A 13,067-nucleotide genomic window follows, 5' to 3' on the forward strand; every position below is an offset into this window, starting at 1 on the left:
TCGCTTTTAATACAATTCTTTTATTCCATTTTTTAAGTTGGTGTATTGTTTTAAAAAACAATACAGTATCACGAGGCCCAAGGAAATATAAAAACAATACACCATCTTGAGACCCAAGGAGGTAAAATGAGGATTTGTGATGTCTTTTGTCTAGGAGTGAACTTTGATATGTATGTGTTATTTGCCAGCTGGGAGGTCTTGGAAATGCTGCCCGAGGTCGCAGGCCGAGGGCAGCTTTTTCTATTTCCAAGCCTCTTGTCTAATACAAAACAGTTACTTCTGCAAGTAAACGAATTGGGAATCAAAAATGGAAATTTAAGGTCATTACACAAGCTCACGCAACCTGGGCTAGGATTCCACCCGGGTTGGTGGGCAAGATAGAAAAATTCCGCCCGTACCCAGAGCCAATCAGATTGCAGGATTCACAGAATTCCGCTCGCTCGCTCACGCATTGCAAAAAAAGAATTATGGAAATTGGGTTATTTAAAAAGGCAAGCAATGTAACCACACTTAACGTTTAGTAAAAAAGATAGCTTTGGGTCATCCTCCCTTCTAGCGATTATTTGTCCATAATTTCGTCTTTTTTCACCCGTGAATCAGCGAAAAAAATCATATAGCCACACAAATGACAAGACTATATGCTGGCTTTTGAAGTCTTCTGCATATTTTTAAAACTCATATCGTGATTCATTCCACTTGACCACAAGTGGTTCAAAGTCCCAAACGTCAGGATGGCCAAGGGGTCTGTCCGAGCCTGATGTACTCCACTTGAAGACGGGCTGCTGGTCATGTGTCGGGCCACTCACTGCCAGACATTCGAAGCTTTTAATCATCTCCGAATTGGTTATCTGTGAAAAAAAGTGACATGAAGACAGCTATAATTGTAACCACACAGCATGCACCAAATGCAGAACTATTTGTAGGCAGTCTGCAGTCTGCAGTCTGCAAATGTCAGACACCGCTCCCACTGATCCTGACGGAGCGACCGTCAAACCAGTCTTAGACAAGTCCATGGACTACTTCACGTTGACTCCAAATTTCTGTTCAATGGAAACGTGCCTTTATCATTTATGTAGCCTCGAAATTAAGGAGCAAGCAATGAAGGTCAGAAAATAGCACTTCTGTTACTTTCAGGAGGTACGGAATTACAAGAGATTTACTACACTTTCGTACCTGAGGATAACGAAACTGCGATTGTTTAGCAGCTCTAAATAACAATTTTACGCCGAAAGTCAACGTCCCATTTGAGCGACACGTATTCCGCCAGATGCAACAGATAGAGGGAGAAGCCATCGATCGATCAGGGCCGGGTTGTTCAAAAGCCGATTAACTCTAATACCAGATTAAAATTAACCAAGGAGTTTATTTCTCTACTCTCAAATGCTGTTCAACGCTGATATTCGGCAAAAATTAACATTAGAAGAAGTCAATCTTGTAAAACAAAACAAGCAAAAGAAACTTTCACCAAAAAGCTGAAAACATGAAACAAAAGTTTACATGCACTAACCCTGTATTAAGTTAATAGGCTTTCGAACAACCAGGCCCAGTTGGTTTGCCGTTTACGTCAGAAAGCTATATGTTGTGATTTTGCTAACGTGGATAAAGTCATCCCAGATCAAATCATTAAAAAATGAAAAGATTCAAAACTTTGTCGAAAATTTCTCAAGAAAGCGAGTGATGCAACCTTGACTGTACCACAGGAAACTGTACGAGTCTATAAGGCGGTCAACACTCAAATGCCGCAGTCCATGGGAGGCCCTGAGCAGGTAAACAGAATCAGTCAGAACTGAACTGGTTCTGAAGGAGACAGGAGTTGGCCAGCACTCGAAAAAGCCTGTAACAAGTGTGGTCTCCTGAGCCATTTTGCAGCCCGTTGCCGATCTTAAGTGGAAAAGAAACGTCCAGGGGTAAAACAGCGTTCAGATGGTGCTAACCAAATTTCATTTTGTTGTGAAATGTGCCAATGGCTTGAGTAGAGTTGCTGATTCGTGCATTGGAGGTGTGCAGGTTACGAATGTCCTTATTTACTCAATGGCAACATGCAATATGGTGGATCGTGATACATGGGAGAGCTTAAAACAGGAAGGAGCATAAGAAATGCATATCCCGAAGGTACGAAAGGAAGCTGTTTGCTTACGGCCAAACTAAACCCATTGATGTACACTGTAGTTGGGACACTTGAGAGAGGTGTGTAAACAATAAGATTGATTTGCATTTGAAAGGTTTGTTTCTCTCCGGGGACAGAGCAACCATTGTTTTATCCTCCAGATTGGGAATTACTGAAATGGGTCTATAGCCGGGTTTACCGTTGTGGAAGGTCATCGCATCTGTATCGATATGAGAGAAGTTAATGAAGCAATTGAAAGGGAGAGGCATCCTATTTCTATCATCGAGGAAGTCTTGCATGATTTAAACGGGTTTACTGTTTTCAGTAAATTGGACCTGAAGTGGGGCTTCCATCAAGTAGAACTTTATGCGGCAGAATTACGTCATATTACTTCCTTCATTACACACATCGTTACCAGAGGTTGACGTTTGGAATGACCTCAGCCCCAAAGAAATATCAGAAGATTGTCAAACATGCCCTGATTGGCTGCAATGAATGAGAAGATGTGTCAGTTCAGACTTTCAAAATTAACATTCTTTGGACATGAGCAAACAAGGAATTTCACCAAGTGAAGAGAAGGTGTCTGTAATTCAAAATGCCAAGCCACCACAGAATAATGCAGAAGTCAGATCATGCCAGATTACGCCCAGTTTGCCGACCCGCTCAGAATCCTTAGAAGAAGGGATCAACATTTCATGTGGGGAGACGCCCAAGAGAAATTCTTCCAGAAGTTGAAAGATCTGCCAACCCAAACACATACTTTTTCTACTTCAAGAATGAATGCAGAACGCGAATTGCAGCCGACGCGGGTCCAACAGGCTTAGGAGCTATTCTCACTCAGCTACAAGATGCATGTGGAGAGTAATCTCCCATGCATCACGAAATCTTACTAACGTGGAAATGCTGGCCGACTCCCAAACGGAAAAGGAAGAGCTTGCATTGGTATGGGCTTACGAGAGATTTAAGCTGTATGTATATGGTCGAGGATTCGAACTAGAGACCGATCACAAACCTCTGAAACACATTTATAACACGTCCTCTAAACCGTCTGCACATATAGAACAATGGTTGCTTAGCTTGCAGGGCTACAATTTCAGAGTAATTTACTGTCCTGGTAAGACCTACATTACTGAAGCCCTTTCAAGGCAAACTTCCATGGATCTGAAAGATCCCAGTGGCGAGGAAGCTGACTCTGTCAGAGCTTTTGTACAAGAAAGTACGCCAATGGCTATTACAGCAATAAAAGTCGAAAGAGAATCAGAAAAAGATCCTGAACTGTGTAGTGTTAGATACTGCATACAAAGTGGTGACAGGTCTCAATGAAACTTGCTTCATTCCCTGAGCGTGAAGAATGGACTTTGCACAGTAGGAAAGTTAGTCAAGCGCGGAAGAAGGATCGTTATCCCTCAGAGCCTTAGAACTGCTTTTAGCACATGAGGTCCATCAAGGTATTATGAAGAGGAAAACACAGTTGAGAACGAAAGTGGCCCAAAATGGACTTTGATGTGGAGCCGCCCTGGATGCCAAGTAGTGGGAGAATTTTGTCCACCTGAGCCAATGCAGCGTGTAAAACCACCGTCCGGAAAGTGGCGAGATGTAGCCCTCGATGTCTTAGGTCAATTTCTTTCTGGAGAAAACCTATCTCTAGTGGATTACTACAGCCGTTTCTTTGCAGTAGTTGACATGCACACAACCACCTCTCATGCAGAAGATGATTGATGCGCTAATGCCCATATTTACACGGTATGGCTACCCATTCAATCTTATGTCGGACAATGTTCCTCAATTTGTGTTCGAAGAATGTGAAGCTTTTCTAACTGAACATGGGATCGAACATCGAAAACCCACTCCCCACTGGCCCCAAGCGAATGGGGAAGTAGAGCGCTAGAACCGAACGTTGTTGAAGTCACTCAAAATAGCTGAAGTTGAACGCAAAACGTGGAAAGAAGAACTGGACAAATTCCATTTAGCAGACAGAACAACCCCTCACAGCAGTATAGGAACAACCCCAGCATTTCTAATGTTTGGAAGAGAACTTAAGTCCCAGTTACCGGAACTACTTACCAATGAGAGTGTTCTGGATGAAGTAATTAGAGATCGTGACTGGAATCAGAAGCTTGCGACACGCTCTTTATAACCCTATCACTCCGAGAGAGAAAGCTGTTGTCAAGAACAGCAAGTCATCCGGAGAGTTAACTCCCACCTTTGAGACTGAGCCTTCCACTGTTCAGACAAAGCCGGGAGGGACAAAAACTCATATTGAAATCAGCCGAAGGTGTAGTACACCGGAGTAAATAACCAACTGGTTTGCCTCCGGACAGTTGGGATTCTTAACGGTTGTTGTTGTTGTGTTCTGTCGTTTCGTTCATTGTGTTTCATTGGCCCTCAAAAGCCGCTATGGGGAGAGGGGTCAATTAAGTATGTATTGTATTGTGCTACATGATGCAAAGAAGTCGAGAAGCATGGCGTGTTTGTGACTTTAAGTGTGTTAAACTAAAGTGTGACGAATCTGTTTATATCGCGGCCATCACTGCATTCTGCCTTTGCAAAATAAATCTGAGAATTCCTATGAAGTTCTAGTCCTTTATAAGCCCTTAAACGTTCAATTCAGGTGTCTACACGAGACAATTGCTCAAATTGTGCAGATACACTGTAAGTGCGTGGATCAATTTTCTTCCGACAAATTCCCAAGCGTTCTAACTCACCCTATCTGCCTAATTGGCATACTTTGGATTCCTAACAAAACTGTGTATTCACAAGCCCAGACAACTGAAAACATTCTTCCATTTCTCTCGGTCATGAAGCCAATTTGGCACCCTCAAAGTTCTTTAATAGTATGTCAGAGTTGCAAGATGATACATTGGGAAAGTTCAGTGGTCCACAGCACTCAGGGTCTGAAATAATTTGACTTTTATGTCTGTAGCAAAAACGGAAACTTCTTTTGGGAGAAGTACATGAGTTTGGGAAAAAAGGTGAATTTGAACTAACGAGTAAATATTTGAGTACAAAATATACTAACTAAGATACAAGTTTGATGCCACGGTACAGGATATTACACAACAATGTCAAAATAGATTACCTTCGCATCAGTTCCTCCACTTAACCTGTGTCCTAAGGCTCTAAATGGATATTTTCCACTTGCTGGGTTTAAGTCTGATCGAGAGGAGATTGCATTCTCGCCACTGTATGGTGGGGTGCAGTTACAACGAGCCAGTGGGTCATGTTGGTAGTCATTGTATCTGAACAGCACATGATTGGAGGTTAGACAAAATAGAGCGGTTTTCAATTGAGTGTCGAAAGTAATCAGGGAATTGCTTTGGTTTTGCATTACTTCACTCAGTGATTGGTTCAAAGTTCTCGCGCCACTTTTTCTACCAATCAGAAGTGAAACCAATGGCTACGTCTAATTACTTCGAGTTTTAATTGGTTTCCTGGATTTTCTCCGCCCTTTTTGATTAGCCAAAAGGCCTGCAATAAAGGCATCTATTAAATTTGGGAGACAGGGTCTACTTTGTAGTTGGAATAATTTGATATACTGTCATGTTCAATTTGACTGCAAAATTATCATTTTTTGCATAGCCCTCCTATAAAATTTAATTTTTCTTTAACCTTCGATTCTTTTCTTAAAACTACACTAAAAAAATAGCAAAAATAAATTTGTAAAGCCCAGAGCCCCCAAGGAAATGCTGCTTAACGTAAATTATGTTGGATTGGATGATTTTCAGTCCCCTTACAGAAGAATGAAACATCATATTAAAACAAACCTCATCAATTTCATCATGGAATTCATATCAACCACCTTGTGGTGATCCCTTTTGAAGATCTGAGCTCGAGGTGATCCCTCATAACTGAACCACGAACCAAACTTTTTCACATTTTCTGTTCCACCACTCATGTTGAAAATATACGGAAAAAACCTACAAGTAGAAAGAGCAGATGGAAACACCTGATGGAAAAACAAGTTAAATTTAAGACTGGAGTTCCGTGCTCCATTCTCATATAACTTGCGATCAACAGCAGCCCCTCTTGTGTACATTCCAAGCTAGGGCATCAGATACTATTAAATCAATAGCTTCCATAGGTTAACTCTGTCCCAGAAAGTGCTGGACAACTATCTGATTACTTTTCATTTGCGAAGGAATCAAGAAAGTTTTTATTCAGAAGTCATACACATTTGATTTCTTCGGACGCTTTCAATTTGACAGAACTCACCAGCCAGACCGGTATTTAGAAGGACAAACTCTACAACGCCTTCAAGTTAACACACTTTGAGGATGACATGATGTATTTACTTCTCCTTCATATTGTTGCATTTTCTTTGCAAACCTTTGTGTCTGCAGGCCAGTTCTGACAAAAGAAAAGCGCCCTCAGTGACATATATCACCACCATCTTTTAATTGTTTTATTCTACAAATATTACATATGAATCAATAACCTTTTTGGTGCCGTTCCTTACATGACACGAAGTCATTTTAAGTATAAGTAGGTTTTACAAGTAAAGAGCCACCTTGTAGAAGTATTGTGAATAAAATAATTAAGTTACAATTTTTTTTCACACATTAGCTCGATTCCCAGCAACATAATCTGTTAAGGAAAAGTATGTAAGCTTCGACGAATTCTCTAATTCACCACTTTTTACCAAAACACATTTCGTTTAACCAGAATCCATTGCATTTTACCAGAATGCACTGCGCCACCATCCATCTATGAGAACATAAACTGATGGTTAACCAAGTTTCTAAACTATCCGATACCGAAGACAGAGGATCTTTTGACTACCCTGGGGACGTGGTGCAAAGTTTATCAAGCTTATCAGCAGATGACCCTGGATGAGGAACCTCGGAAATTTACGACGATCAACACACACTTCATTGCAGTATAACAGACTACTGTCTGGAGTCTCCTCGGTAACTTGAATTTTTCAGAGGACAATGAAAAACCTCTTGTAAGGCATCCCTCATGTCATCGTCTGGATGGATGACATTCTGGTTAGTGAGAAGGATGACAACAATTACCTTGCCAACCTAGAAGCAGTACTTAAAGGAGTTGTCCGAAACTGGATTGCGGCTGCGGAAAGAGAATTGCTTCTTTAAACAGGGCTGGAATTTAAATTTTTGGATTACTAACCTTTTGGGTTAACAGACATCTTTTTCACTAACCAAATTGTTGTTGTCCTGTGACTTGTAAAAATAAAAGAACCCGGATGTCGCCTACTTCATCCAACAAGAAAGCCTGGCGCGCAGTTTGTGTTTAATGTGTTTAATGTGTTTCGAAGATACAGAACGAGCCAGAATAGCCACCGGAGATGACTCAATTATGAAGGCTACAAATGACCACATCGAGTCTAAGCAACATGCGAAGGAAACCAAGAATGATGTTACTTGTTACAAATGTGCACAGTGGCCAATTAGGTCATATTGCACGCTGGTGTAAGAAAGAAAACCAAGAAATAGCCACTGGTGTAGCAATTGCCGCAGCAAAACACTGTGTCGGAATTTTCCATCGTAAGGCAAGGAACAGATTAGACAAGGTCAATAAAGCCTGTGAAGCTGCGTGTGATTCTCATGATCACTCATTGCATTTAAAACCAATGCACATGCAAGTGAAGTACACTCAAGAAAGCCTGACACACTGCTGGTAGTCTGTGGTGCAAGTGCACACATCATAAATGATGAATCCAAGATTATCAAGTTTGACAACACGTTCAAACCAGATAAACATTACATTGAACTAGCAAATGGAACATGATCGAACATTGTTGCACTCAAGAGAGGATTCGACTGGAAAACTCTGAAGGATGCTTTGTACATTCCATCTTAATCCTCAAGACACATTTTCTGTGCACGCTGCAACTGAGAGAGGTGCTAGAGTAACTTTCCAACCAAATTCTGCTGAACTTGTTTACAAGGATGGTACTAAGTTTAACGTTGAGAAACATGGTAGATTATACTATCTTAGCACATATCATATAATTGATTCTGATTCTGTCAGTTATGCAAGTGATCTAAAGGACTGGCATGAAATTTTGGGACACTTTGATTATGAGGACATAATGAAATTAGAGCATGTAGAGGATTGCATGAAATTTAGCCATACTAATACCAGTAGACCTGGTGATTGTGAGATTTGTGTAAAACGGAAACTGAGACAAAGTAGAAATAGGAAACCTGATTTACGTGCGACTGAACCATTGGAACTAGTCCATACTGACCTTGTTGGATCTGTTGATCCAATCTCTAGAGAAGGTTAAAGATACTATTTAGCATTTACTGATGATTTTTCAGGGGCAGTATTTGTATATTTTCTGAAGAATAAGAGTGACACTGTAGCTGCTACAGAGAGTTTTCTAGCGGACTCAGCCCCATTTGGTAAAGTCAAGTGCGTATGGTCGGACAATGGTGGGGAATTTATATTTCAGGCGTTTAAGTCTCTTCTGAGAAAAAACCAGATAAGGCATGATACCTCTGCACCTTATTCTCCGTACCAAAATGGGACTGCTGAGCGCCACTGGAGAACTTTATTTGAGATGGGTAGATGTTTACTCATACAGAGCAGTTTAAGTAAGGAGTTTTGGCCATATGCAAATGAATGGCAGCTGCATACACGCGCAATGTGTGTTACAACAATCGCTTGAAGAAAACACCCTATTTTGCTTTGACAGGCCGCAAGCCTAATTTATCTAACACGAGAGTTTTTGGATCTGAGTGTTATGCTTACACACAGAAGAAGCAGAAATTGGACCCTAGGTGTAAGAAAGGGATTTTTCTCGGGTATGGCAAAGGGAGTCCTGCTTATCTAGTGTATTTCCCAGAGACTGGCAAAGTACAGGATAGTTAAATTCATCACAAAGAGAGTCGGTGAACAGCAGGTGCAGACAGAACATCTGTTAGGTGATGACAGCCGAGAAATTCTATGCTGTTACGGCATGATACTAACCCTGATGCTTGTAGTGTTTCTGGTGATGACAGGTCTAAGAAAGATCCTAGTGAACAAGCTTAAGAGCCAAGGACTGGTAATCAAGTGGAGGCTAGTCCACAACCCCCAGCTGAGAGCACGAGGTACCCTAGAAGAGAAAGGAGACCCCCAGCATACCTTAATGATTATGTCACTGACTTGGATGAGAGTAGTATTGATGGTGATCAGGTATTGTACAATATTGATTATTGCAACAAAGTATCTGCCTTTCCTCAAACTTATCAGGAGGCAATTGAATTTCCAGAGTCAGAAAATTCGAGGGCAAGCCATGAAGGAAGAGATGGATTTCCTTGCTGAGAACAACACTTTAACTTTGACTGTTCTTCCAGTAGGTAGAAATTCAGTAGGGGGGGGGGGGGGGGGTCTTCTAACTCAGACGGGAACCTTGTATATAAGTTAAACAAATCCCTGTATGGTTTGTAACAGACGGGTAGAATTGGAACAATATATTACACTGTTTCTTAGTGGACCACTGTGTTTATACAAAACAAATTGGGAGGAAACTGGTCATGATACTTATATGGGTGGATGACATCATTGTTGCAGCAAGTGACATGGAGCTTATGCACGACACTAAGCGAATGCTGCAAGAGAAATTTCAAGATCTTGGTAGACTTTCATATTTCCTAGGAATTAACTTTGAACAAGGGAATGGTTTTGTCTAGATGAATCAAAGGCATTACTTAAGTAAAGTACTTGAAAGATTTGAAATAACAAATTGTAAGCCAAGGGCCACATCCTCAGAGAAGAAACTTAACTTTGGAATAAAAATCTCTTTTGACCCTAGAAGGTATCGTGTCGTTGTTGGTAGTATAATTTATGCCATGACGTGCACTAGGCCAGACATGTGCTGGATTGTTACTAGGTTGTCCCAATTCTTGTCTAAGCCACTTCAGGAGCACTGGACTGCAGCGATGCATGTGTTGAGATATTTAAAAGGTAATCTTGACTAAGAGTTGTGTTACAGGAAATGTGATGAAGGCCTAATGCTTGTAGGCTATAGTGATGATGATTGGGCTTCATAATCAGACGATGGACGTAGTACTAGTGGGTACTGTTTCAGCTTGAATAGAGTTGGTCCTCATATCCTGGAAATCCAGGAAACAGCCAACAGTGGCTCTGTGATCCTGTGACGCAGAGTATATTACATTGGCAGCAGCGGTGCAAGAAGGATTGTACCTTACTCAATTGGTGAACGATGTTGGTAAAATGTGTGAACCTGTTGCAATCTTTGAAGATAAGCAGGGTACAATTGCATTGTGAAAAAAATCCTGTCAGTCGACAGAGATCAAAGCACATTGATGTCCGTTACCACGTTATTTGCACAGTCCAAAGTACTGGTAAAGTAGTCATCAAGTATTGTCCCACTACTGACATGGTTGCTGATGTTATGACTAAGGCAACAACAAAACTAAAGCTTCATATTAAGTTTAAGAGTTATATTTTTGGTTATAAGTAATTATATTGTTGAGTTTATAACTATGTATTATGGCTGCACATAGATAAATTACTATTTGTATGCAGTAATCACAGTAGATTATACATTGGGTTGCAATACATATCTTTTGTAAACATAATTAAGATTTAAGAGTAAATGAGATCAAGTTGGGGTGTTGGGAGTGATCTCAAGTTACTCGACACTGGGTGTCCTGTGACTTGTAAAAATAAAAGAACCCGGATGTCGCCTACTTCATCTAACAAGCTTTGAACACAATCCAACAATTGTAAAGTTTGGTAGCCAAGCTCACAATCATTGCTCAAATATTGAACAGCTTGATAGTAGCGACTACCAGGGTTGGAAATTCTCTGCAGATGGTACAGAACATTTCCTGTTTATTCTCATCGAATTGAAGCCATGCAAACGTTTTTTTCCACTCCTGCCCAAAATTCCCTCGTGTTTCCGCTTTTCTTAAATTTCATAACGCTTTCGGGAGCTCGAGTCTTCTGGCATGCCATTTTTTGTCCTTTGTTCTCTTTCTCACCTTTACATTTTTCTTCTTCATCAACAGTACTTTCATCTGCAGCATGCCTTTTTCGAAGAAATCTATGCAAAGATCTCTACATGTCAATTGATTCAGTGGCTAACTGTTAGTGGCTTACGAAGATTGCAAGATGGCGAATCTGATAAAGTTGCGTCCGCATCCCCAGATCAAACACAACCTCGTCCCAGAGCCTTAAGGCTCAAAATGGCAGCAGTTAGATTCGATCGTGGAGATTGTTTGAGACAAAAAGCAATGAAAGAAAATATATAGAAAATATCGGCATTTCCTAAAAATTATCATTTATTTGTCAAAAGATAATTTCTTACACATAATTTAATACGTAAGGAAATTAATTTATACTAGCCATGTCGGGTTAGTTGGGCGGATTTTCAGTTGGTTAACGGGTTACGCTTGCTTTTGAGCCCCGGGCCCTTTTAATATGGTGCCCGAAGTCACCTTTTTTGGAAGACATAGAGAACGCCCCAGCACCTGAGAATGCTACACAGCTACGTGCATTCCTAGGAATTCTGAACCATTATTATCGCTTCCTAGCAGGCATTGCTACTGTACTCGAACCTCTCCACAAGCTTCTAAGACCCCAAAGGCACGAAATGGTGTTGGAAGACTGAGTAGCAGGGGCCCTTGAACATTCCAAGAAACTCCTTAAGTTTGCGAAATTCTTAGTGCATTTCCAGCCAGATCTGGAATTAATCTTGGCAAGCGATGCCTCAGATTATGGATTAGGGGCTGTGCTCTCCCACAAGATGCCTGATGGAACCGAACGTCCAATTGTTTACGTCCAATTGGTCACTGAATGCAGCTGAGCGTGGTAATAACAGATGAGAGTGTAATGTGAAGTGCTAGTTTCCTACCCCATATGAACCATGTGAGCGTTACTCCTACTAATGGAAATGGGCCCACACAAGGACAGAGAAAAACTCTGACCAGGGTGGGAATTGAACCCACGCCCTTCGGGTTAGATCTCCGCCGCTCTACCGACTGAGCTACAAGGTTAGACGGGAGCAGGCCATGGGAACTGAAGATGTTAAAGTTACGGCAATGAACATGTATAAGTACAAGGAAGGATTACGTTTTGCGAACGTTGGCCGTGTAGCACTTATGCAGGCTGTGTAGCACTTATTCAAGTCTAACCCGAAGGTCGTGGGTTCAATTCCCACCCTGGTCAGAGTTTTCCTCTGTCCTTGTGTGGGCCCATTTCCATTAGTAGGGCTAACGCTCGCGTGCTTCATATGGGGTAGAAAACTAGCACTTCACATTACACTCTTATCTGTTAATCAGTTAAAATATAATGTTGCACGGCCAACGTTTGCAAAAACGTAATCCTTCCCTGAGCGTGGTAATACTCTACTATTGAAGGAGGCTATGGACATCATCCTCGGAGTAAAGAAGTTTATTCAGTTCGCGTAATGACGGACAGAAGTTCACCATAGAGACAGATCACAAGCCGCTGGAAGGGCTCTTCAGTGAGAGGAAGTGGATACCCTAACAAGCTGCCCCGAGCGTTCAGCGGTGGACCCTGACATTGGCCGCGTACGAGTCCAAGATTGCATATAAAGCGAGAAAATCTAATGCCAATGCAGATGCATTGCCGATACGTCGTCTTCCCTCTTCTGATATGCCAGAATCTGTTCCTTTACCTGGAGAAACAATTGCTGTTAGAGCACCTAGCCACACCTGACGCGATCCAATGCTGTCCAAAGTGTACCAGTTTACACTTAACGGATGTCCACACCAATCTTCAGATGAAACGTTACACCCATATTTGAGCCGAAAAGAAGAATTAACCACAGAAGGTGGATGCGTTCTGTGGGGAAACAAAGAAATAGTACCACCACAAGGGCAAGTGCAAGGGTAGTAGTAGTGGAAACCATCGTCAGCGATAATGGTCCAAATTTTTGTAAGTGCAGAATTTGAGACGTTCCTTGCTCGAAATGGGATCAAGCACATCAAAGTTTCGCCCTATCAACTGTGCTGAAGTAAAC

General features: G+C 41.4%; 1 protein-coding gene across 1 annotated transcript in view; it reads right to left on the reverse strand.

Moving 5' to 3' along the window:
- The window catches only part of LOC138045645 (putative phospholipase B-like 2), a 29,619-nt gene continuing 16,552 nt past the window's right edge, over positions 1 to 13,067 (reverse strand). Inside the window, exons 9-11 of the mRNA XM_068892216.1 lie at positions 5,872 to 6,024; positions 5,187 to 5,346; positions 1 to 848 (exon numbers count right to left, since the gene is read on the reverse strand). Of these exons, the coding sequence (XP_068748317.1) occupies positions 669 to 848; positions 5,187 to 5,346; positions 5,872 to 6,024 (493 nt within the window). The 3' untranslated portion in view covers positions 1 to 668. The remainder of the gene's footprint in view (positions 849 to 5,186; positions 5,347 to 5,871; positions 6,025 to 13,067) is intronic.

The sequence above is a fragment of the Montipora capricornis genome, chromosome 4 (genome assembly GCF_036669925.1).
Source record: "Montipora capricornis isolate CH-2021 chromosome 4, ASM3666992v2, whole genome shotgun sequence".
NCBI lineage: Eukaryota > Metazoa > Cnidaria > Anthozoa > Scleractinia > Acroporidae > Montipora > Montipora capricornis.